At 41.6% G+C, this 27530-nt stretch overlaps 1 protein-coding gene across 3 annotated transcripts in view; it reads left to right on the top strand.

Moving 5' to 3' along the window:
* The window catches only part of syk (spleen tyrosine kinase), a 132339-nt gene extending 108793 nt beyond the window's left edge, over positions 1-23546 (top strand). For all 3 annotated transcript variants that reach the window (XM_028804870.2, XM_028804869.2, XM_028804871.2), the window contains 7 exons: positions 4169-4250; positions 6715-6892; positions 7610-7819; positions 10094-10283; positions 13553-13693; positions 14891-15003; positions 23231-23546. In XM_028804870.2, the coding sequence (XP_028660703.1) occupies positions 4169-4250; positions 6715-6892; positions 7610-7819; positions 10094-10283; positions 13553-13693; positions 14891-15003; positions 23231-23297 (981 nt within the window). In that variant the 3' untranslated portion in view covers positions 23298-23546. The remainder of the gene's footprint in view (positions 1-4168; positions 4251-6714; positions 6893-7609; positions 7820-10093; positions 10284-13552; positions 13694-14890; positions 15004-23230) is intronic.
* Positions 23547-27530: the final 3984 nt, after the last annotated feature.

The raw sequence follows: 27530 nt of genomic DNA, 5'->3' as shown, positions 1-27530 counted from the left end.
ATTTGTTCATAAACTGTCCTCTTGAACCTCTACATTCACATCATTTCTGAAAAGAATTTCTTTTTTGTGTTCTGAATGTTTAAATGTATGAATTCTGCTGCTTAGAATAAACTCATTGTGATTCTACCAGATTGGCATTGTGCATGAAACTCCTAACAGAGCAGAGGGCTAACTGACTTTCATACGTCTAGTTTCAGATTTATAAGACTATTTATTATTCTGTTTTATTTTTTTCCACATGAATTTACACTTTCTGAACATTTTTCTGACCAAAGGTATTCAACTCATGTACCAGGACTCTGGCTTCCAGATGACTAATTACATCAGTGGTCTCATAGTCGAGAGTCACACAAGCCCCTCTTGGTGATTCTGTGCATTGAAATGAGGGCTGCAGTGGATATCTCTAAAAATGTCTGGGCTAGAGGGGGTAACTTAAGAGAAGGCAGCCAAAGTCACTTGCGCTGAGTTGCTACCCCACCAGCATGCAAATGTGGATGAGGTAAAAAGAGGGGTTGTCAGGGTAGGCATTGATGACACATTTATTCTAAAGGCAAGAGCAAATGTTTTGAGTAGGAATTGACTCACAGCATCATACGTGCTGTTATTAAAAGCAGGTGTCACAACAAAAGGGAAAAGAGTCACCAAAATGTTTTTGACGTTTGTTGCTGGCAAGGCAAAGAAACAAGTTTGTTTTACTGAGTTTAAAACGGAACTGATGTGTAGGTGACAAAATGGCGGTTTTAAAGTTAGGCAGAGGAAATGAGGTCATCAGGGCTGGACATGGAAGTGACGTCATTGGGGCCAGGCGGGATTTCCCATGACTGGTCTGCAGGGTTAATGCACTCTGCCCTTCCCTGTTCTGGTGTGGAGTGACCCTCATTTGAGCCCTTTGGGTGGGTGACCCAAAAATACATTTGAGCATCAGCTACATTGGTTATGGAACACACTGTGCCACACATAAGTCACATGCACACAACTGATTTACCTTGTCATGTATTACACAATCACGTCAGAGGGAGAATTTGCTTACAGGAAAAATTCAACAATTCATAAAACGTCAAAGTCTGTAAAAATGTTTTTTTTCTCTGATCTTCTCAAATCCTTCTTTAAGTCCTCTTTGCTGCTGTCACATTCCTACAGAAAATTCATGCACAATATGTCAGGCAGATCTAATCACCTATAGAAGTATTCAACCCCTTCGAAGTTTTCGTATTTTATTCTTATACAACATTAAATCACAGTGGGTTTAGTTTGGCTTTTTTGACACTGATCAACAGAAAAAGACTCTTTAATGTCAAAGTTAAAACAGATCTCTGCAAAGTGGTCTAAATTAGTTAAAACTGTGAAACAAACATCTCGTAAGTGTGCATCCCTCTTAATATGGCACCCCTAAATAATCACTGGTGCAGCCGATTGGCTTGAGAAGTCACATGATTAGTTCAGTGGAGACCACCTGTTTGGGGTTTCGCTTGATTATAGCAGAAATGTCCCTGAATCTGGAAAGTTCAACTTGTGAAGAGGCAGGTGGTGGCCACAATGAAGACAAAAGAACACACCAAGGAACTCAATGAAAAGCAGAAGTCAGGGGATGGAGACAAGAAAATTTCCAAGGCACTGAATATCCAGTTGAATCAACCATGAAGAAATGGAAAGAGTGCACAGCTGTAAGCCTGCTACCGTTCACAAGAAGAAGATGAGGCCACAAAAACACCTCTAAGAATTCTGAAAGAGTTATAAGCTACAGTAGCTCAGATTGGAGAGATGATAGCTGTGGCCCTGGCACATGACCAGCCATATGGGAGAGTGGCAAAGAGATAGCCACTGTTAAAAAAGAAGCACATGACATCTCAAGTAGTGTTTGAGAGAAGGCACATGGCAGACTCGGAAGTCAGCTGGATTGAAGGTGCTGTGGTCTGATGAGAACAAAACTGAGCCCTTTGGTATTCTCAAAAATACACCAGAAATCAACAATCAGTACATTTTGGACATTTCTTCTTCAAAATCATCCATCCTTTTGTAAGTTCCCAATTTAAACGATAAATAAAACAGGATATGTGAGTGTTTCTTCTAAATTTGGTAAACCCTGTTGTGATAAAATAAGAACACAAAACAACAGATCAAGAGTTGGGGAACTTCCCCATATACTGGTTGAAGGATCCAATGCTCTAAATCAGGGTCAAAGTAATGAGAATTAAAGAGCTGACAAAACAGAATGGTTTCTCTGAGCTTTTATGAATATGCGGCAGGAAATACAACTGATAGGGAGGAAATGACATCAAAAGGCGGATGGGGATGACGTCACAATCGGGGGACGGTAATGAAGTCATCACGATGTGACCGGAAGTGCGGTAATGCGGGAGAGCCAGAACAGAAGTCCTCTGTAGTGAGTGGAACTGACGTGCATATGTGCATATTACATCAGGTTGGACCGTCTGTCTTCCGTCTTTCTGTTGCGGAAGGGAAAAAAATTGTCATTAGTGCTCTGTTCCAATCCCCTACCTTCCGTTCTTTTGCACCCTGGCGAGCTTTGGCTGTTGCCTAATCGCGCATGTGTGTGACACTGTTTTATTTTAAATTCTTAAACTCTGACTCACCAAAATTGTTTTCCAGTCTTCATTAATAATCAGAATGACCAGTATAAAGGCATTAAAATTATGACTTCATATTAATTTTCAGTCATCATTTTGCATATCTTCCTATAGCATATTACTTAATATATGCACTTATAATTGAATCTCCTTTCTCCCTTTCAATCCCCACACAGTCATGTAATCCACAAAGCAAGGAAACGATATCCATAGCAGACCTTAAATCAGTCAGTCATCAGTGTCAACTGTAAATGTCACATACTGCCTGTGTCACTTCCTTCCTTGTGACAGTAATTACAGTCTAAATATGACAAAGAAGAAGAGGAAGACACTCCACACAAACCAGCAAATACCTCTCACCCATCTTCAGAAGGGATTGATTCCGTCCTTGACCTGAAACAGATCCACAATAAAAGCTATGACGTCTGATATCTTTTACTACAACCTTCTTACGATAGTCTTCCTCATATACACAAATGCCAGGACTTAAAATGGGCTGCAAAGTTGATTTTTCTTTGATTATAATCACCACCATTTTTCCTTTTTGCCTTCCTTTTTTTCAAAAATTTGAGTTTCCATTATTGATGTCAGCAGGAGAACTATGGTGAGGGCCAAAGCCCAGAATATGGGAAGATTAAAATGTTTCTCATGTGACAAAAACCACCTTACCATTCAAGGCAATGATCTCAACACAAATGATCTCCCTCACTGTGTCAAGAAATAATTTGAAAGAAACCTTCACTTGAACAGCAAACGTAACTGATATTAATGCGGCAGTAATACACGTAGTTGAATCTGCTTAATCTACAACTCCTTGGCCTGCACATTTCTGCTACTGTGGCTCAGTTAAAGCAAGATAGCACAAAGTGGGATCATGCCAAGATGACATAATATGGGATACAGGACATATGTTCCACAGTGTCGTTCATTTTATTTTTCACATTTAATAATTGGTCAGCATCAATCTTCTTGACATTAATAACATCATTTCACAACCCTTTAATCCTAGTCAGTGTTACAGAAGACCAAATCCATCCTGGAAGAAACAAGCACATGACAGGGACCAACAATAGACAAGGCACCTTACTGTAAAATGTAATGCCCTTTGAAAATTTGGCACAACAGCAAAAAGACCCCCTATTGCTTCCTCTTCTTGTTTTCCGACTTTCCACCTCTGGCCCACCTTAGTATGAAGCCTCACAGACTCACAAAAAGGAATCTCCACCTGCTGAGGTTCTACTTGGCTGATTCTGGTGTCGCATCCACTAAATTCGATTAATAGGCACATATCCCATCTCGAACTGTGCTTCATCATGTTATGTGACATCAGGTTCATCACAAGAGCGCCCACAAGTCATCCTGCCAAAATTCAGACTAAGATGGCGTTTGTTAGCTACAGATATGCCTACTACGTGTATGCAATGCCAAATTTCTAAATTAGCTTTGGTGCTTGCCTATTGTATACTACACAGCAGCAGCTTCAATACACAGCTCACCTTAACAGAAAGCTTTTTGTGCTCTACAGCCACTGACCTAAAGGTTTGTTTGTCTGCTGATATACAATGTTCTCTTTTGTGTAGACACAGGCGGATATTGGTAGTCGTTCAAGAAGTACTGCAAAACTGAATCCATATGAAAGGCCAGAAAAGACACGAAACAAAAGTAAGTACAAGCAAACAGGTAAGGGCATCGTTTCTTTGTGGCCCTTTGTTCCAATTAGGAGTAATAAGGATTCCTGTATTTGTATCATAAGTTAAAATGAAAAATAACTGTGTGGTGCCAGTGTAACCAGAATAAAGCACTCAAACCAGTAAGATACATGTGAATGGAAAAGGAGTAAACCACCCAAGGCTTATGTATCTAACAGAGGAAATAGAAGGAGCGTCAAAAGAAAGTGAAAGGGTAACTGTCATGAATTTCCTTTAAATAAATGTTCCCAAGTCACTAAAGTATTTGTTATATACCCCATATATATATATATATATATATATATATATATATATATATATATTATAATAAAAAAATATTGGGACGAGACGAGACTCCTTAGCCTGGGACGGGACGTGACTTTCTCCAAGAGATACTTTCACGTCCCGTGAGACTAGACTTTGTGCCTAGAGATTTAACCAAAGTCAAAGAGTAGATGACAAAGTAGAACGTCGTAAATAATTTGAAAACGTTGGTGCGACACACATGCGGAGCAGATTAGAGATAAAGAAAGTACTAAAATTCAAAAGTCTCAAAAAAATGATAGTAAAGATCGCATTAGCACAAACAAATGGAAATTATTACTCAGTGAATTAACGGAACAGCGAAAACAGATTAAAGATATTGTTCAGATTTAAACTTTAAGTAGAGACTTGTAGATCGTCTAATTCATGTTGCCATCGGGGAAAAGTAGTGTTTCTTCCCAATGCAGAGGCGTATCCGTGAGAATTCAGTTTTGTTGTTTGGTGAAAGTGAAATCCACATACGCGAGCAGCAGAGACGTGAAGTGGCTGGCGCATAGTGCAGGCCGGGGGGGGAGTTGCCCCCTAGTATGTATATATATTACTGAACAATCAGTTTTTGAAGGTGATGTGTTGGAAGCAGTAAAAATGAGCAAGTAGAAGGATCTGAGCGAATATGACAACAGCCAAACTGTGGCAGGCCTGGCGGGGTGTTCCCAGTATGCAGTGGGTAATACCAACCAAAAGAGGTCTAAGGAAGGACAACCGGTGAATAGGGTCATGGGCACCCAAGGCTCATTGATGCATGAGGGGAGAGATGACTAGCCCATCTGATCTGATCTCACAGGAGAGCTACCAAAGAACAAACTGCCAGAAAATGAAATCCTGGCCATGAGAGAAAGATGTCAGAGATAGTCGGTGGTGACATACCCAATGACAGAGTCCAAGTAGACTGCGAGTCACTCTGATAAAACCAAACCAGTTTCATTTTGTCTTTAGTCATAGGGTGTGCAGAGTCATTCTTTACAGAGCTTAAGAGGCTGCTGACATTATTATAGGATACGTTTACATTAATGAGATTGACAGACAGCAGAGGAAGATACAGTAAGACAAGATCAAGGTGGAAGAGGTCAGTAGGTCATTAGTAAAATGTAAGTAGACACAAGATACTCAAGAACAGTAAAAATTTAAACAAGTTACACCCAAGAAAAATGATTAGAACAAAATATAGTCAGCGGTCAAATAAAAGCAGACAGTGAAGGTCAAGTGTCTGGTTTATGACTTCTGACGACTTTCCATTCAGCTTGGCCATAGGTGTAGCTAGAAATGTGATGGACATGTTCATGAGCATGACATACAGTAATAGTTTAATGACATATTTACTGAATTACTTAGGAAAAAAGTAATTCAGTAAATTAGTTAGAAAATTAGGAAAAAGGCATTGGTTTTTACCTTCATGTCATGTGCATCTAGTAGGAGAGTGGACTTCCGTTTTGAACACAACATTAATCCATGTGTCCTTACATTTTATGAGCCAACATCCCAGCAGTAGTGAGTGCAGGACATACAGTACGTCCACCTCTCACGCTCCCATACTTACTGGCACCATAACTGGGTGTCTTTGGTCTGTGGCCTCAAACCCATTTGAACTCCTCACAGAAGAGAGACGACACCAAAGCTGGGAAGTGAATTGGGGGTCAGACACCAGCAGGTCTGTGAAAAAAAAAACATTTATCCATATGAATTAAGTTAAATAAGAATAGCAAATCTAAAGAATAAAATGAAAATTGCATATGCAAAGTATCAAAGCAATAAATATTTAAAAGAGGAGTTTAGCCCAGGTGATATGGTGGCACAGGAGTTAACCCTGCTTCTTTGCAAAAACTTCCTTACCCTGACAATGTCTGCCTGAAATGTGCACCTTCTGCCAGCGTACCTGTCGATTCTTTCTTGTGCTCTCGTTTCATTCTATTCAACATTTGGAGTGGACATGTGTGTATAAGAGTGTGTTACGATGCACAGGTGTCCCATTAAGGGATGTAGGCTTTGTGTGCAATCAAACAGAAGTGACAACACCATAACACCCTGTAACAAAAAAGGTGGATGCATAGGTTTAATCTACAGTTTTATAAATGATAAAAAATATATCCAAGTCTCCAACGTTGCTTGTCTTGTAGATGTCTCCCCAGAGGCCATGCCCATGGAAACTGAAGTTTATGAAAGCCCATATGCTGACCCGGAGGAAATGAAGCCAAAGACGGTGCATTTGGACAGAGAGCAACTTATTCTGGAAAAGGGTGAACTTGGCTCAGGCAACTTTGGTACTGTGAGGAAAGGAATCTACTGCATGACCAAGTGAGCACTTCAATTTCTATACACGATCCAACATTGTAGCCAGACCCTCCATATACTGTACATCAATGAGTGTGTCAAGATATGGACTGCTTGCTACCTTGTCTGAAACAATTCAAATATTCATTAAGACTCGTATCACCTACCAAAACACAATTTCCCCTCGGGGACTAACAAAGTATACTAATCAAAATCAATGAATATCAAAAAATGCACAATTTGTTACTATCCCAGATTTTCAAATCTAGTAAAGGTTACAGTAATACATGTCTAAAAGTCATAGAAGTGTAACTTTACACAACACAGGATACTGTAGCGCAGAATAAATGAGTTGACACACTGGAGGCTCACTGTGCTTTTGGGACTGTCTCACTGTGGTGTCCACCATGCATTAGCACTTGTAACTACATACACAACAGCAGAACATCTAAAATACAGTTCGATATTCTCAGAAGTTCTAGAGGACATCATTTGAAATTTCTCTCCAAATTAAGGCAATTGACCACAAGTGGTTTAAACAAAGAGCCACACTTCCCTTACCTGAGGTAGTGTACAAAAAATAAAAAGTAAAATAAGTAAATACATGTGAGTCCATATTACAAAAATTGTATGATTAAGTCAGCTCTTCTGTCTTTCTCCAAAGCACAGCATGTTGAGACAGAAATGTAAACAGCAGTAAGAATATTACACTCATGAAGTGTTTTGCTCCCATTTTAACAGATCTAAAAAACCTGTAGCTGTGAAAATACTGAAAAATGAAGACAACGACCCTGCTGTGAAAGAAGAGATGTTAAGAGAAGCTAATGTCATGCAGCAGCTGGATAATCCATATATTGTACGAATGATTGGAATCTGTGAGGCAGAGAACTTGATGCTGGTTATGGAGCTTGCTGAATTAGGACCCCTCCACAAATTCTTACAAAAAAACATGTAAGTCGCCTTTTTGCCAGACTCAATCACGGTCTTGACTTTAATTTTCACATTATTATTTAATATATATATCCATAGGTCTAATCACAATATAAATATTTGGGTCGCTACCTACCAGATAACGTTTGTGGTTGGTCGGCCAGTCGGCAAACATCCACCACGTCCTCTCAGTTGCAAGAAGCAGATCATAGATATGTGATAGAGTACCTGTCAAATAATACAGGGAATACACAACATGTGTTTCACCCAAATTGGGGCTCATCAGGTCTACATGACTTCACTTCCCCTTACAGGGATCAAACCTGAGAGGTCAGCACCTGAGGCAAAGTCTCTGACATTGCACCACGGCGACTGGTTCTCTAATTTCACAGGGTGAAGATCGGAGTATAACATCCACAGGTCTGATCACAATCTGATTATTTGGGTGGTTACCTATCAGGTAACGCTTGTGTACTCTTTGTATTATTTGTCAGGTACTGTATAGCATGTTATGATCTGCTTCTCGCAACTGAGAGGGCATGCCAGATGTATGCTGACTGGTCAACCAACCACAAGCGTAAGCAAAGGTTCGTACACCTGATGAGGCCCAATTACGGCGAAACACGTGTTGTGTACTCTTTGTATTATTTGACAGGCACAGACCATGTATGTATCTATCTATCTATCTATCTATCTATCTATCTATCTATCTATCTATCTATCTATCTATCTATCTATCTATCTATCTATCTATCTATCTATCTATCTCTCATATATATATATATATAAGTGAATCGTGCATATATATAGTGGGCATCAAGGGGCATAGCACCAGACACAACTACCAAGGACAAGCTCTAGGTTTAAATAAACGTATTTTTATTTAATAGACTACCACAACACAATTCAAATCAATCAGTCCTTCCCTCCTCTTCCTCTCCTTCTTGGCAAAGCTGACATCAACTCCTCCCGTGAGATAAGGTGGCCTCTTTTATACTTGATTTGGGAGTACTTCCAGTGCCATAGGATTACAACTAAGAAACACTTCTGTAATGGGTTGAAGCTCCTCAGAATATTGAAAACCTTTTCCAGCAACAACCCCCAGGGAACTCAACAAGGCCATGTTCGTGAAGTACATGTCCCATGTAGCCCTCTGGGTGTCCGGACGGGAGGGACACCAGGAGAAAACTACCACCTAACATACTAGGGGACTGACTGTTCTTTTTATGGCATGTCCCCCAGTTCCATCCATTATTTCCCCACCCTAAATGGGAAAGGGAAAAGGAACTATGCCATCTAGGATGCATGTTCAACCAAACTGTTCATCCATAGTGGCCTCTGATCCAGGGAAGTATTCAACCCTGATCCCAGTTGGGATATCAGTTCATCCACTGTGGCATTTACTATATATATACTGTATATATATTATACTAGCTAAGCTAGTCACAAGCATCTTGGATTCTGGAAAGTAATGAGAAATCAGCAGACAATAAAACAAGAAAACAAAAGAATGCGAATGCACAAAAGTCAGAGCTTAATTGGCTTCAGAAGCCTGTGACTTACTGTCCAGAACTTTACTGACAGGCCTGTTCAGTGTTACGTATGTCTCTCTTTTTTAAAAGTACATTTAAGGTGAAATCCATGGCCACATTCTGTCTCCAGGATGAATGGAAACTTTTTTCCATGGAACATGTCCAGTGGATTTTCCTATAACTGACATCTTGTGATAAATTACATCCCTAAACACAACGAATTCAGCTAATTCTAATTATTCTTCACCATGAATCAATGGCTGAAATGAGAAGCGAACTAATCGCTCAGGATTGATAAAAGGAACATCACAGTCTGCATTCATCTGTAGCACCGACAACAGTTTTGAAACTGAGCCTGTGTCGTTTTGGTTTAGTAAGCCGACTGACTTTACCGTACACAACACTGTGATGGTGTAGCATGCAAATACCCCATAAACACCAGCCCTGTTCCTGAGTTTCTACTGTTGGAGTCCTGGCATGTTGGATGACTCGCTCAGAAACGCACACTGCAGCTGAGACTGAACCAGCCTCACCGCCAACCCCTAAGCAACTAGGCCACATTGAAATGAAATGCCTGCATATATGATGTGTTATCCAGCTGGATCCATGAATTCTTGTCTCCTACAGTTTCCGTCTTCTACACACCATTGTGTTTGCCTTGTTGTTGCATTGTACTTATGTGGAGAAACTTTGTGATCTGACAATTGATGAAACAGTCAAGGTCAGTTTGTAACACAGAAAACTCTTCTATTTATTCCCACAGGCAAATTACAACCAAAAATATCACAGAACTGGTGCATCAGGTGTCATTAGGTATGAAATACTTAGAAGAAAACAACTTTGTCCATAGAGATCTGGCAGCCCGAAATGTCCTGCTTGTTACCCAACATTACGCAAAAATCAGTGACTTTGGGCTTTCAAAAGCCTTAACTGTTGAAGAGAACTACTATAAAGTGAGTAATGTATTTCTTTGAGTTTACCTTATGCGCTGTCAGGGATTTTCTCTTTATTAAATAACCAACTGAAGTTCTGGATAATTTGAAGATTCCTTTATTTATACCAAGGAACCAAAGGGATCCCAGTTACCTTAAGAAGGTTTCAGGCTGAACTCAGAAAGTCCTGAAATGCTCGAGTATTTCTAATTCTTGGACATCCTATGGCACTTGGCCAGTAGATAACTGTTAGTTACTGCAGTGGGCTGGCGCCATGCCCGGGATTTGTTCCTGCCTTGCGCCCTGTGCTGGCTGGGATTGGCTCCAGCAGACCTCCGTGACCCTGTGTTAGGATATAGCGGGTTGGACAATGACTGACTGCCTGTTAGTTAAGGTCACTTCCTCTTTCATTATTTTCTTATAGCAGTCAGTCCTGGCACAGAACTCTGGTAACCTTGCTGACTTCCAGCATATGAGCTTTGTGCTAAAGAGTCTACAGGCCATCTTGGGAAATTCGGCAAGCTCAGTCTGTCAGCTCCTGCAAAACAGAGGAGGTTCTTCTCCCTAACGCTGTTTAGAGGCAGGCATATTAATACATCTTGTATTAGCTTAAAGTTAGACTTTATTAACATAAAGCATTTCTATTTCAGCTTTCACTGTTTTTATCCACACTGGGAGTAATGTTGTTGAGTGGAGTGCTAGCACTCACAATTAACATGTCATTTCTTACTGTTAAGTGTTGGCTAAACTGATCACATAAATAAAAATTATACAAAATGAAAAATAAAAGATTGTGTATACAATATTGTACATTTCTTTAAGTAATTATCTTACAGAAGTAAAGATATTTTCTTTTTCATATCAAAATAAGGTGGGAACACAATTCCCAGGAAGTGAGTTCAGTACCACGCTGTATTTGCACGATTCCCTCCCTTTTACAGACTGACGTCCCATGCAGGGTTGGCTTCTGGGATAGCACTGTCTAGTTTTTATAGCATATAATGCAACATTTATCTTTACATTCTTATTCTACACGACTGCTTCAGGATCTGTTCGAAATAAGCTTTGTAGAAATGTTGATTTTAATTGTTGATGTTGCCTCCAGTGATGTCTGCATTACAAACAGGAAACCACAAGTGGAGGTTGTCATCTCCTGGTCCAGTTGTGGCCAATGTAATAGTTAAGAGCAGAAGATGAGTTTTCAAAATGTCCCCAATTGTTGTTGCTGGTGGCAGTGGTGTTTGCACCAACAACAACAACAACAAATGTGACAATGGCATCCTCTACTAGCACACCATAAGACCCCAGGTCATGCCTGCAGGAGGGCAAGTCTGTAAGATGAACTGTGATGATGTAGGAATACCTCAAAGGCAACGGGACTTGCTGCATAATCTTGAAGACATTTTGCCATTCATCTGAGAAGCTTCATTGGTTCTTCTGAAGAGTGGGAAATTCTCCCCCCATTGCCAATATTGTTTAGTCAAAACTGAGCAAATCTGATGAGTAAACCTAGGAGGAAAGAAATGTAAACCCTATGACCAATGTGAAATATGACCAGCATTGTGGGACATGGTCATCCTTACCTGAGATGGGAAATGTCTTGGAACGAGATGGCTGAAGGGCCGCATGGTGGCACAGTGGTAGACCAGCGTTTGCATCCTGGGTCCTTTCCTGCATGGAGTTTGCATGTTCTGCCCATGTCTATGTGAGTTTCCACCTGCTGTCCCAAGACATGTAGCTTAGGCGACTTGGTGACACTACACTAAATTGTCCCTAGTATGTTAGGTGGGATAGACTCCAGCACCCACCGCGACCCTGGTCTGGGTTAAGTGGACCCTCTGGCATCCCTGAGTGATCCAGAAACTCAATCAATCAATGAAACTGAATTGAAGTAATCCTAGTGTATGTCTAATGCACCCGCCATGAATTTCTCTGCATATTTATTTATTTTCTGGGTGTATAGGCTGAACATTTGAACCAGAAATTGAAGGTTAAAGAGAAGTTGGCCATTGATTTGCGGTGGACCTAAACAAGGATATTATTTAAGACACTGCTTAAACAGGACCCTGAAAGTATTAACCAAACAAAACTTATTATTCAATCACGAAAGGGTCTTGTCTTTATTGTTCTGACAACATTCAGATGGATATTATCTGCAGTCGCTCACCCCCAATAACATGGCATCCACTTTGTCAAAACTGATGCATGGTCCACAGTCGGAGAGGCAGCCAGCATGATGACATCATCCAGAATGTGACAGAACAGGCATGAAATAAACATAAGACTCGTTTCACAAAATCAAGATGAAGAATGAATTATTATCAAACACACTGCAAACCTAGAAGCAACCCCTGCAGATCTTCTAGATGGACATTTAGCAGTTGAGTTTGTTCGTGTCAGTCAGTGGGATGTACATCACGCACACAGCCCCTTTTCTCTGAACTATAACCAGGTTATTAGTGAGTGCTGACCCAAATCGGCAGTGAGATGCCAGGTGGCCTGTTCATTGTTCTTCAGTGCTGCTGCCCACCTGAGCATGCCAGACAGACGTAGGGCTCTGACTTCTAATTTGAATGTTTCAATTTAGTTTCTGTTCTCTTTTTCTCAGTGTGTGAATGTTTGATTACCAGACACTAGCCATGAATTCAGTTGTATGAAATTTACATTAACTGTTGCTGCCATAGGGCGGCATGGTGGCGCAGTGGTAGTGCTGCTGCCTCGCAGTTAGGAGACCTGGGTTCACTTCCCGGGTCCTCCCTGTGTGGAGTCTGCATGTTCTCCCCGTGTCTGCGTGGGTTTCCTCCCACAGTCCAAAGACATGCAGGTTAGGTGCATTGGCGATCCTAAATTGTCCCTAGTGTGTGCTTGGTGTGTGTGTGAGTGTGTGTGTATGTTCTGTGGTGGGCTGGTGCCCTGCCCGGGGTTTGTTTCCTGCCTTGTGCCCTGCATTGGCTGGGATTGGCTCCAGCAGACCCCCGTGACCCTGTAGTTAGGATATAGCGGGTAGGATAATGAATGGATTGATGTTTCTTATGTTGCTGCCATAAGAGTCCTGGAATCTTGTCACTGTTTATGTGGGATTTGTGTGTTCTGCTTATACCCACGTGGGCCCTCCTCTGGTGGGTGTGATTTGAAGATGACCCTGTGTGAGTGTGTGTGACTGTTGTTCTCTCCTGTCTTGTGCCCAGTGCTAGAAGGCTACACGGCGCCCTGCAACCCTGAATTAGATTAAGTAGGTTTGAGAATGTCATGTTGTATTTTATTCACATCTTTGTCTTCCTCATTTTTAGGCCAAGGGCCATGGGAAATGGCCAGTGAAGTGGTACGCTCCAGAATGTCTAAACTACTTCCGGTTTTCTAGTAAGAGTGATGTGTGGAGCTTTGGCGTCCTCATGTGGGAAGCATTTTCATTTGGACAGAAGCCTTACAAAGTAAGTGACAAATTCTGATGGCAATGGTCCTGTTGCCATCCCTGTTTGGATCCACCTTTTGTACAGAATTTGTTTTAGCCGCTCACTTTCTATGAGTATAGAATGGTAAAGTCAGCTACAGGTCTTGATGTTATGCCCATTTCCAACCTTTCTTTACCCACACCTGTACTACTGTACGTCTCCTCTGACTTTACATGCAGGCAGGATTCTGACATTTTTTGCTGCTTTTGTGGCCTGCAGTAAAATTTAACAAACATGCCCGACAGCCTGTGCTACTTACCAGATTTTCTTACTTTGCTGGAGATAAAATGCTGCAAGTGGGATGTTTTGTACTACTTATGAGAAAGACGTGTGCCAGGAAATGCTGCAAATGTTCTGATAATTCCACAGTTCCGTAATGCTGCTCAAACATAAGCTGAAAGTAAAGGTTAAAGAGGAGCATTCAAAAGCGCCAATGTTGCATAAGAAAGAGCAGGACAATGCCAATGAGAATTTCTTATGCTTATCAGATGAAAAGAGAAAAATGTTAAACAGACACAGCTAGAACAGGCAGCAAATGTCGTGTGGATTTCAGAATTGCAGCTTAACAAGATACCATAAGTAATGAGTAACAGACCTGCGAACACGGGGCAAAACAAGACGTATTGAGGTGGGAGTGCGATGATCTGAAGGAGCGAGGGTGGCGCAGACTGAAATGACAGGATTGCTTTGCTTACAGCAGCGTGAGGATTCCTCACCATGGCCCTCAGTAAAATACTGAGACAATCAAAGGAAACCAATGCAGTAATAGTCAAGAAATGGGCAAGATGTTAAAAACTTCAAACTGTGAGGCAATGCAGACATCCCTTGACATATATGAGCCTCAGTGCAGCTCCTGACTGACTGGTCACCATGCTGCTCAGAAAAAGAAGGCGAAGGGTCAAGTTTCACATGGCGGTCAATGCCTAAAGGAATGTTAAATGACAATGGCCATGGCCAAGCAAAAAAAAAAAAAAAAAGATTTCTGCTTGGTGACATCCTCTATAGGAGACCCCGTGATTATTATCCCAGGCTCAAATCCCAGCACCATCACCGTGTAGCCTTTGAATTTTCTCCCAGTGTCTGAGTGAATTTGTTTTCCTTTCACACCTCAAATGCTATGAGCGTTACAGCAGGGTGTGCTTTATGATTTAATGTTTAAAATGTGTTGTGTTCTAGGGAATGAAAGGAAATGAAGTCATACAAATGATTGAGCGTGGAGAGCGAATGGAAGCACCACATGCCTGCCCACCAGAAATGTATGAATTAATGCGACTCTGCTGGACCTACAAGTAAGTAGGGATCTGAAAATAATAATAATAATAATAATTACACACTGGAACTTGGAGAACATTCAGCGGATCTTTTTGTTTGCGGTGGCTCACTCATTGCCTAACAAGGAGCGTAACCACAAGCACAATAGCATAGAATACCATTCATGATTGTTATGGAGACCTAAGGGGGGGGAGTTGGGAATGGATTGGGGGAGAGGGGTGCCCCTCGATGTCCATAGCTTGCATTAAATATTATTAGACTTTGAGCACAAGCAGGGCCCTCCTCAGTGTCCACAGCATGTGCCTCTTGAGTTACATAAACGGTGCCCCTTTGTCACTTGTGGCACATCAGGAAATTCAGCCTTTGTTCATTTTATAGATGACATAATATTCAGTAAGTTACAGGTCAGTCAAACATGAAGGTGCTACATTCAGATCTGATACCCACATTGTTGTATTATTATTATTATTATGTAAAATGTGCAATAGAGAGCAACACTACATTATACCTGCAGCTGACTAAGGCACAAATCAGTATCCAAAACTGTATTCTGTAGAAGAGACGCTAAGCAGGTCCAAAATATTTAATGAAGAGGTGCGTTTCCAAAAGACGCCTAAACATAAATAAAACGGTGCAGTTTGAATTGACAAAGGGGGATCACTCCACAGCTTTGGGGTAAAAAAAGGAGAAGCATTGTCAATTCTTGGAAATTCTGAGGAAAAGATGGGGAAGGGGTGTTCAGCAGACAGCCAAGAGGCAGAATGAAGACCAAAGACTGGAGATACTGAGGTACAGAGCCATTCAGAAACCGTAGGTCAAGACAAGCATTTTAAACTGGATCTTTGGAGTATCAGGAAGCCAACTGAAGCAGAAGAGGAGTAGAAGTGAAACAATGAACAGAATAAACAGCAGTCGAGCAGATGTATTTTGGAGGAGCTGGAGAGGTCAGATAGTAGTTGTAGGAAGCCCCACCAGGATAGAAGCAGTACCTAAACAAGGAGATGAGGAGTGTAATTAGTGAGGTGGGTCAGATCCTCAGCATTTTATGAAGAAAGGGACAACATGATTGGGTCATTGAAGAAGGAAATTCAATGAATTAAAGTATGGACTCAGACCAAGATTCTTGATCAAGACTTAAAAGAGTAATGCTTAAAGACAAATCTGAGGAGGAGAATCAGAAGACAAGCAGTAGATATCTGACTTTGAAAGGTTACTTTTAAGGTGATGAGTGTTCATCCATGATAAGATTGCAGAGAGACAGCTGCAGATTTGAGCTGGACTTACCCGTCTGGAGATTAAAAAGTAGATTTAATTAGGGCCGTCTTACCAGCATCATAGGACCCTGGGCAAGGTAGTGCAATACGGCCCCTGTTTTAAAAGCAAACAAGAAACATACATAGGCATCAGAAACATTGTGGGCCCCTATGCTCCTGCGGCCCCCGGCCAGTGCCCTTTGTGCCCATATGTTAAGACAGCCCTGGTTAATATGGATTTAATATGAGGTAGTCACTGTAATATCCAAAAGGTTAGCAAATGTTCTGAGGACCACGCTAATGGATTCCAGCCAAATTCTAATATGTTTTTCAGTTGTTCCTTAAAAAGAGATATAAATTTTTTCCATATTTTTAAGAATAACATGGTATCCTCTTTCTCCTCTTACTCCCAATATGTTAAGGCAGTTGGGTTAGGATTCTTCCATCTGAGAAGAATAAGATGGCGTACCAGCAGGGCCATTTAAATTATCACAATGGATTGTCCATCAAGCTATGATGTCCCATCAGATGTCACCCCGGTCTTCAGATACTAAGCAGCCCTTATGACTTTCTTGATTGATAAGGAAGCAGGAAGGGTGCCCTTATTTGATGACACATGGCTTCTGGCTGCTGGCTTATACTTTGTTGAATAAAGAATGACAAAGTAAATAAAGTCAGTTCTGTATTGCTCATCACCTGAAGGCAGATTTGTGCACACTGTCACTGTGAACAAAAATGTCAGGGTTTTTCCAAATCAGAAACCGTGGATGAATGAGACTGTACAAGGTCTTCTTAAGGCCTGTGACGCTGCATATACAGTAGGTCTGGAGACACAGCCTGGTACAGCGCAGCTACAGCCGACCTGAAAAGGTCCATCAGAGAGGCCAAACAGGACTATAAAGAAAAAAATAGAATACCACTTCACGTGGACACAGTTGTAAACTTGTTAAGGGTACATTTCACACAAACATTAGGAAGTTTTTCTTTACACAAAGAACCATAGACACTTGGAATAAGCTACCAAGTAGTGTGGCAGACAGTAAGACTTTAGGGACTTTCAAAACTCAACTTGATGTTTTTTTGGAAGACATAAGTGGATCGAACTGGCGAGCTTTGTTGGGCTGAATGGCCTGTTCTCATCTAGAGTGTTCTAATGTTCGAATAACAACCCAAGGCGAGTATGGCAGGGAATGAAGCACATTACAAATTACAACAGCAGTAACTTTATGTCCACCTACACAGACACCTTGCTAGCAGAGGAGCTGAACTGTTCCTTTACTCATTTCGATGTGAAAAGACCAACCTTGGATGTACTGTCTCCACCTGTCCCCAGCACCCACCCACTTACGCTGCAGGAGGGTGATGTCAGGTGAGTGCTCAGATCAGTGAACAAAGAAAGGCTGCTGGACCAGATAGATTACCTGGGAAAGTACTAAAGGAATGTGCAGATCAGTTTGCCGCTGTATTTACCAATATCTTTAATCTATCCCTTTGCCAAGCCATCATTCCATCTTGTCTGAAGACATCTACTATCATCCCAGTACCAAAAATGCTCTCTCCCAGTAGCCTGAATGATTACTGACTCTGGTAATTATGAAGTGCTTTGAGAGGCTGGTACTAAATCACATTAAAACTAGTCTCCCACTGACCCTGGACCAACACCAGTTTGCTTATAGAGCGAACAGATCGACAGATGATGCCATAGCTATAGCTCTTCATACGGCCCTGAACCTTATGGACATATGTAAGGATGCTCTTTGTCGATTACAGCTCAGCATTTAACACAATCATTCCAGACATCCTCATCAAAAAGCTATCTGACCTTGGCCTCTACTCTCATATCTGCTGCTTGATTAAGGACTTTTTGACCAACCGACCCTAGACTATGAAGTATGGCTCTTATATGTCCACCACCTTCACCCTCAACACCGGCTCTCCACAGGGCTGTGTGCTGAGTCCTTTGCTCTACTCTACTCTACCCATGACTGCATCCCCTCCCATCCTAGTAATATTATTATAAAGTTTGCTGACGATACCACACATTTCAGGGGGAGATGAGTCAGCTTATGGAGCAGAGCTACACAGGCTTGTCACATGGTATATTGATAACAACTTGATACTCAACACTGGTAAAACCAAACAACTCGTTTAAGACTTTAGGAAGTGTGGCGTCGACCCCCTCCCTCTGACCATCAATGGCAATTGTGTGGAAAGGGTTCACAGCTTTAAATTCTTGGGAACCCTCATCTCGGACAGACTCACATGGGCATACAACACCATGGCTGCAGTGAAGAAGGCACAACAGCACCTACAGTATCTTTCCACAGAATTCTTAGGAAATGCAACTTGTGCACAAGGCTGCCCTGCTTTTCTATCATTCGACCATAGAGAGCCTCCTGATGCACGGTGTGACTGTGTGGTATGCCAGCAGTTAAAAAGGCAATACAGAGTGTGATTAACACTGCTCAAAAGATCGTCAGCTGTCCTCTCCCCTCTCTAGAGGAGATTGCCAACTCTAGACTGCTCTCAATAGCAGGGGTCTCCAACACGTCACTCGCGAGCTACCGGTAGCTCGCCACCTCTTTCCAAGTAGCTTACCAAAGGGTTAATGAATCCTACATAAATTTGAAAACTTGATTAGTCAAATTAGGGGTGGCCTATCTTTCCAAAAAATCAAATCTGAATTATAATCTATCTTTTCAATGTGGCATACACTTAAGAGAATATCCGGACTCAAACTCATCAAGACCTAAGTAACACTTTATTTTAAATATCAAACAGAGTTGAATTCAATTGTTCTCTTGTTCGCTAGCTAAGCGGAGTTAAGGAACACACCCCGAAGCTGGCAAGTGAGTGAGGAAGGCCCCTCCACTCGTCCTGCTGCGTGTTTCTCGGATTCGCACAAGTAAATCAGTACCGCAAGTGAACCATGATACATAGCGAAATGTGAAAAGTCGCAAAATCAACCGGAATGTTCCAGCAAATTATATAAAAAAAACCCAATCTAAACCTCTCGTTTAAAGCAGACAGACATACAGACAGAGAGAGAAACATTGGATTTTATATATTATATATTAGTAAACCTTCAAAATAATGTGCAGTTAAAGTCTCAACAGCATTCTTAGCATTTCTGGAGCTTAGTAGAGCCAGATAACTATGAGAATCTTCACCAAGCAGCTCTGAAAATGTCCGCTTTGTTTGGGTCTCCATACCTCTGTGAGTCTGACATGAATGTCATGAAATCAAAGTTCAGAACACGACTGACAGACGAACATTTAAATGACTCCATAAGAGTGAACCTAAGTGGCTCCACTCCACCACACACCTGCCTCTGTTGTTGACTCTCTCATGCAGTGCCACTCATCAGACTAACTAAAAAACATGTCACACATCTAACTGGATGTGCGAATAAAGTGAAACAGTGACATGGAACAAAATGACAACTGAATAAGTCATATCTGTGGATTTGGAATTGCATTGTTTTGTTTTGACAGCATTCACGTTTTAATTCAATAGTGTGAGATACACTAGAAAATGCATATACAGTAGACATACAAAATGCACTTGCAGATGAACTAAATATTTTTGTGCGATGTTTTAATGCAAAATGTGAGTTGAGGACACCAACATTTTGTAAATGTTCTGTCAAAACAAGCTTATTCAGTTTATTTGGGTTGAAATGAGCTATGAGAATAAATGTTAGAAAACATGAGTAGCTCTCGGCCATTTTCATTTTGTAAAAGTAGCTCTCAGGGGAAAAAAGATTGGAGACGCCTGCTGTTGAGAAATTAAGATCACACAAGACGGCTCTCCTCCTGGTCGCTCCCTGTTTGAATTTTTGCCCTCAAGAAGGTGTTACAGATGTCTCAAAACAAGGACTGGTAGATTCAGGAATCCTAAATGCTGCTAAACTTCCTGATTATACAGTACATACAGTAACATACTGAATTCTAGCACACTATCTATATTATTTATAGTGTCTTTGTCTTATGGCATGCGTGTGTTCACAGAAGGATGTATGAGTGCTATCATTAGGTGTGAGATGTCTTTATGGGTCTATGGGTGGGTTTGACGGCTGGGTGTGTTTGCACTGTATGATGTGGGATGTGTGCTTTTACTAAACTAAAGTGTTTTGTGATGAGGCACCACACTGGAGAGCCTTCCCAATTTCGTTGTATTTGACTACAGTGACAATAAAGGCATTCTTAGATCTCTAATTTCAGCACTAGATTAAGATGGGAAGATTGTTAGTTATGTCCTTGATATGTAAGACCACTGAACTTGAAGAAGGAGTATACACATTATAACATGAACTAGTTTCATTTTCACCTTTTTAACAGGCAGACCACAGAAATATGAATAGCAACGTAAAAAACACATAAAAGCTCTAAACAGTTTTCTGCATTTGTTTGCTTCTGAAGCCCTCAAGAAGGTTCACCACAGATCAGGGTCCTCAATCACAGTCCTGGAGGACCACAGTGGCTGCAGGTTTTTGCTCCAACCCAGTTGCTTAATAAGAAGCACGTATTTCTCAAGTGACACTTCTGCTTCACTTTAGAGGTCTTGCTCATTAAGATTTTTAACCCTTATCACTTATTTTAGTCTTAAACAGCTGTATTCTTGGTTTTAATGGCTCCTTATTAGCAATAACATGCAAATGACAAAAGAGACCAGCATTTCTCCATTTAGCTTGTTACCATTTACACCTCTGTGTATTTATCAGGCACTATTGGGTTTAATTAAATACTTGGAAGGAAAGTGAAGGACTGAGAATTACTCCTCCATTTTAGCCTTCAAATCATTTGGATGATATCCTTAGAAAGGGGAAGAAAATATGAGAATGACCAGACATGGCAGAGTTAAAGCACTAACGAGCCATGAAATTAAATTATTGGCAAGAATTGCTTTCTAATTAAGCAACCGGGTGAGAACAAAAACCTGCAGCACTGCGGCCCTCCAGGACTGTGATTGAGCACCCCTGCCTCAGATCAAGCACCTTAAACATACTGACGCCATCAATGCAAAAAATATGTCATGAGTAAAGAAATAGATAAGAGCAGAACATCATATTGCAGGCATGAACATTTCCAGCTGAAAAAGTTAAAGAAAGACAGCAATGGTGGGTTTTCAGCCCATTTAGGGTTAGAAGATGGCCTCATCGTGTTTAAGGCCGTCTCCTGCCAAGCAGTAGATCTGCAGCAGTGCAGGCCAAATAGATCTGGCGCTCAGTTACACAAAGCAGAATATCCCGGGGGTCTAGCAAGCCAAGACTGGAGGCGACTGGGGGCTTAAGCATCCAGAAACCTAAGAATGTGGTAGAATTTACCTGTTAAAAAGCCAGAGCTCAGACTATTTTGCACTTTATATGCTCTTTGCGTTTGCTGCTCTTACAGTCTGAACCCCAAATTAGCCATAAATCACACATCTTGCAGTCTGAATGCTGCAGAATGCTGGAATATTAGGATGAACAGCTGCAATTGAAAAGCTCTGCACAATGTGCAGAAAGTGTAGAAAGTGCACATTCATGGTATTAATCAAACTTTACAATTTAAGCAATTTCCCTTTTCAACAGTAATGGGTACAAACCACAAAAATTACAATATTGTGAAATTCCACTTTCATTTGAAATAACAGTGAAAGTAAAATATCAATATGTCACAATTAGTTAAAAAAAACTGACAATTTCTGTCTCATTCTTAGGGAAAACAATGTCTATTGTATTATGTCTAGTGTATTATGTCTATTGTATTATGTCTATTATATTATGTCTAGTGTATTGTGTCTAGTGTATTGTGTCTATTATATTATGTCTATTGTATTATGTCTATTATATTATGTCTAGTGTATTGTGTCTAGTGTATTGTGTCTAGTGTATTATGTCTATTATATTATGTCTAGTGTATTATGTCAATTGTATTATGTCTAGTGTATTATGTCTAGTGTATTATGTCTATTGTATTATGTCTAGTGTATTGTGTCTAGTGTATTATGTCTAGTGTATTGTGTCTAGTGTATTGTGTCGAGTGTATTATGTCTATTGTATTATGTCTAGTGTATTGTGTCTAGTGTATTATGTCTAGTGTATTATGTCTAGTGTATTACGTCTAGTGTATTATGTCTAGCGTATTATGTCTATTGTATTGTGTCTATTGTATTATGTCTAGTGTATTATGTCTAGTGTATTACGTCTAGTGTATTATGTCTAGTGTATTATGTCAATTGTATTATGTCTAGTGTATTATGTCTAGTGTATTATGTCTAGTGTATTGTGTCTAGTGTATTGTGTCTAGTGTATTATGTCTAGTGTATTGTGTCTAGTGTATTGTGTCGAGTGTATTATGTCTAGTGTATTATGTCTAGTGTATTATGTCTAGTGTATTATGTCTAGTGTATTACGTCTAGTGTATTATGTCTAGCGTATTGTGTCTATTGTATTGTGTCTATTGTATTATGTCTATTGTATTATGTCTAGTGTATTATGTCTAGTGTATTATGTCTAGCGTATTATGTCAATTGTATTTCTGAGTCTTCAAGAGCAAGTCAATTAAAAGGAATTCAAAAGAAGTCAATTAGCAGCAAAAACAGGTCACTCATTCAGCGTTATGATGAAAACTTGCAGCCTCTGTGGCCCTCCAGGACTGGAGTTGGGGACCCCTGTCTTAGAGCTTACCTTTGGTCTTTCTCTGGTACTCTTAGGTCCTTCTTGTGATAGGAATATTAAAAATTAACAAACTGGGCCCACTGCTGCATCAAGATAACAATTTTACACCAGAACACCTCACATAAAGACACAGAAGCCATGATCCAATATCCACAATGCAAAACCAAACGTGTAGAGGGTGACCACCGTGGACTTGTGATTTGTAGTTCAGCTCCCTCATTAGAAGGTCCGTGGCAGGACGGAGGCACTGGGGTGTCGCGTCTCTCTGTTAGTTCACTTGAATGTCTTTATGTGTAATTGACTTTTTGACTTTTCTTTTCCCAACTGCAGCAGTGAACAAAGGCCTGGATTTACTCCGGTTGAGCTCAAATTGAGGGGATTCTACTACGACATCTGAGACGGAACTCGCTATGTGGAGTCGGTGCGCCCACCATGCTATCTCATATAAAAAAAAAGGGAAAAGAGAGAGAAGAGAGAGCAGCTTCAACAGTTTCCTAGAACTTGAATCCACTTGTGCTTCTGATTTAATGTCATGTATCCAAGCTTATCTGCCGGCTTGTGTGTCACTGTGTCCTCTTGAATAAGTAAATAAATGAAGAATGTCCTCTGGAAGATCCTTGTAAATAAAGCCAATATTTTAATTTGATATGAAGCTCATCACGTTAAAACATGGCTCCAAGCTCAGGTTGTTCTCAAAGTAAAGTAGATAAACCAGCCAACTTACACCTGACATGATGATCTGGAGGCTGCTTACAAAGTCATGGTTCTGCCACACACTTCCATCCTGCAGAGAGAACAACAGAGAGCAGGTCAAAGGTCAAAGCCAAGGTTCCACCAAAAAGTCAACCAAGCGGACTGCTGTTGTGAATCGACAGCCTGCTGTACTCGTGCACAAAGGAGGCTGGAGCTCAGCGGCTGAACCACTGCGTTTGTTGAGAGTCGAGTGCTAGTAACATACGCATGACATCGGGGTGGAGCAGCTGCTCAGTGCCAGGTCAGTGGAGGTCCTCATTACTTAGTGACCTGCTCATTTAAATCCTTGGAGGGGCTGCAGTGTAGTTCACAGGACACATGGCCCACATCCACACATGGGTGACATTGCAAGAGATGAGTTGACAGCTGTTACCTTAATGGGAGACTAGCAGAACTACAGAAAAAAAAGAAGGATGAACCTGTCACGTGTTCACTCAGAGAGACCACCAGGATGATACCGAGTTTAATAACAGCTCACGTGTCGCCCCAGTTCACACTCGCGAAATTCAGTGACGGTCAGACTCACAATCTGTTTGACACACAAGCCGATTGCGAAAGATTATAAAAATAAATAAGCAAAATTCATACGAGTGCTGGGCGGCCCTGCTGACCGCCAATCCCAGGATGGGGGCTGAGTGAGCGTCGGTGTGGAGTAGACGTGGCTGGCTATGGGGGTTTTCTTCAAGTACACCCCAAGATGCACAGACTTGGTCAGGGGTGTCCAACTCTGGTCCTGGTGGGTCGCAGTGGCTTCAGGTATTCATTCTAACCGTCTTCTTCATTAGTGAGCCGTTTTTGCTTTAATTTGAATTGACGTAACTCAGACCCTGTAGTTGTTTCTTTTTCCTTAATGAGCAGCCAAACAACAACGAGACACAAAACAAGACCAGCTCACCTGAAAATAAAGAAAGGTGAAGGTCTCGGTCATGTTGGACTGCTCAGGTCACCAAACCATCTTGATGGTGGTCTTAGAAAAAAACAGAAAATCAACAGAATGAGAGCAGCAACAAGTCCTGATATTCAATGATGGCTTTAATTAACAGTAACAGTAACAATCAGCTTCTCATTAAGAAACTGGTTGGAGTGAAATTGGCTGGAGTTTGACGTTCTAATTCAGCTGGTCATCTGTTGGCTCTTTTCACATCTCACTTCTGTTTGGCTGCCATCAATTCAGAGGACTGAATCCTTAAAAACGAGGCCATTAAAATGAAGGGAAAAGAAGTTAATTAGCAGTGAAAACTGATTAGGAGAAGGGTTAGAATGAAAACCTGCAGTCACTGCGGCCCTCCAGGACCAGAGTTGGACACCCCTGGACTTGGCTGAATGTCATCTCTGAAAGGGCCTGGTGCAGGCGAGGCATTAATGTGCTTTGCAAAGGGCTGGCACACCACTCAGTGTCATTCCTGCCTGGTGCCCAATGCCAGCTAGATAGACCCCTGTTGATTCTGTAATGGAGAAGAGGTTCAGAATTGTGGGCATGTGTTAAAGTAGGGGGTGAGTATCTTTTGATAAAGGAGATGTAATTACAAACAAAGATTTTGAAGTAATGTATTCAGCTATGCCATTTCTGTCCTGAGGAAAAAGGAAGCCCCTCTCACCCCCCGTTGGCTTCAATAGCTGCTATAGCCCCCTCAAGTCGGTGTTTTCTTTAACCGTCTAGCAGTCTAACACATCAACGAGGAGAAAGTCCTCCATGAAGAATTCCTTTGGCTGTGTGACGTTTTCGGGGTGTGCTGCTTGCAAAGCTCATTTCAAATCTCCCCACAGCATTCAAATCAGGGTCTTGACCAGGCCATTCCAGAACCCCCAATTTCGTCCTTCTCCGTCATTCTTTGGTGGATGTACTGGTCTGTCTAGGCCTGCTGTCACATTCCAAGGTCCACTTTCAATTGAACTTCAATCTTCTGACAGGTGGTCTTACATTATCCTCTGGTACAATGAAGAATCCCTAGTGGTTTCTGTGATGGTGAGCTGCCCAGGCCGTGATGCAGTAAAGCAGAGGATTTCCACCACCATGTTTTACAATTGGCATCAGGATCTTTTGGTCAAACACGTCATCTGGTGATAACTCTATCTTTGCCCCTGTCCAGAGCACACTCTTCCAGAAGTCTAGTTCTTTGTCTGCATGGGCAAACTTTAGTCTTGTCCTGATGTTCCTTCTGCAGAGTAAAGGTTTCCTTCTTGCACACTTCTCATGTGCATGTAATTTGTGCGGCCCTTTTCCTGATGGTTGGCAAGAGCAACCTGTACGTCTTTTGATGAAATTCTGGGGTTCTTAGAGGCTTCTTTCAGCACCTTGCGTTCTGCTCTTGGGCTCAACTGGCTCAACTCAATGTGGCCGGGCCTGGACACATTTCCAGTACTTTGAAATCTTCTCCACTTGTAGATGATCTTCTAGCCAGTGGAGTGGTTGATTTCCATTGTTTGGAAATCTTTTTAAATCCATTCCATGGCTTATGGGACTCTCTAAACGTCTTTGTTTCTGCATGGTGATAACACACACGTTAATAACAAGGAACAAACCAAACTAAATGACTAAGGTGTAAATAAGTCAGATGCAAACAAGATCCACTCTATGATGTTCCAATTAATTGCATCTGATCTGATGCACCAGATTCTAATTTTATGTATTTCAGGAGGTCATAAATGGAGGGTGTGCTTACTTTTTACACGAAAAATCTGCATTTATGTTTCTTTAAGGTATTCAATGGACTACAAAATCTAGATTTGACATGATTAGATTATATCATTTTTTACCTGAAGACACTGTTAAATGAAGATCAAATCTTGATATGTCCACCTATGTTGAAAAAGAAAACACATTTCATGGGGTGTACTTACTTTTTCACACAATTGCAGAAGTCAAATTAAAAAGAAGTTACTCCTGTAACAGTAACCTGTGTAACAAAGGCGCTATATAGGCGCCCGACCTGACACAGAGGCACATATAAACAAACAAGACTTTTTATTTTTCTTCACCCGTGGGCGCCCGTCTTCCCCGTGACCCACAGGCAGTACACAGTCCCAAAGCACTTCTACAACACAACACCAACTGTCTCTCCCTTTTACCACCACTCCTCCTCCCGACTCTCGCTCCTCGAGTGGTGGTGGCTGGCCCTTTTTATACCCCACCCAGAAGCGTTCCAGGTGCTTGACCACCTGGTCCTAATTGCACTTCCGGGTGGGGCTGAAAATATGTCCAACTGGGCTGCTGACTCCCTGCAGCTCCCCCTAGCGGCCATCCGAGCCCCCAACCAGGCTATGGAGGACTCCATCTCCCATGGAGCCATGCGCTAGGTTGGGGAGTCATCGTCCGCCAGGGAGGCTGCCACCAAGCGTCCCGGGGGAGGTATTGAACTGTCCATAGCTGCTCCCCCGGAACAGATGTAGCAGAGGCATCCCTGCTGGGCATGGGACCCGGCTGTCCATTACACCTGACATGACATTCTCAAAGCGCTTGGTCCAATTCAGGGTCTCAGAGCCAATCCTGACAGCATCGAGTGCCTGCACAGGCATTGAGCCCACCCAAAGGGGGGCCAATCTGAACTCTCAGACGTGGCATTTGGAACTCAATAAGTGGCTCTTAAACTTTTTTTTCTCACGACCCAATTTTGCCTGTGGTTTGCTGCCAACCATGGGGGGTTATCCCCCTTGGAGAATCGGCTATACAACTCATAACAAGACAAACAATGACGTTTGCCTACAACAACAACGGTGCCCCATCGCAAGACACTCCGCAAACGACCCTTTCTGTTATGAAACTCGACTCTGCGCCTCCCAAAATGTGTTACGACCCACAGTTGAGGGAACTCTGCCCTCGGCTGCAAGAACTCAAAAGCAACAAAGCGGACCAAGCTGGCCTGAACATCTTCTTTTG

The sequence above is a fragment of the Erpetoichthys calabaricus genome, chromosome 7 (genome assembly GCF_900747795.2).
Source record: "Erpetoichthys calabaricus chromosome 7, fErpCal1.3, whole genome shotgun sequence".
NCBI lineage: Eukaryota > Metazoa > Chordata > Cladistia > Polypteriformes > Polypteridae > Erpetoichthys > Erpetoichthys calabaricus.
Note: the sequence above shows the minus strand (reverse complement) of the source record. Positions and strands in the feature narration are given on the sequence as shown.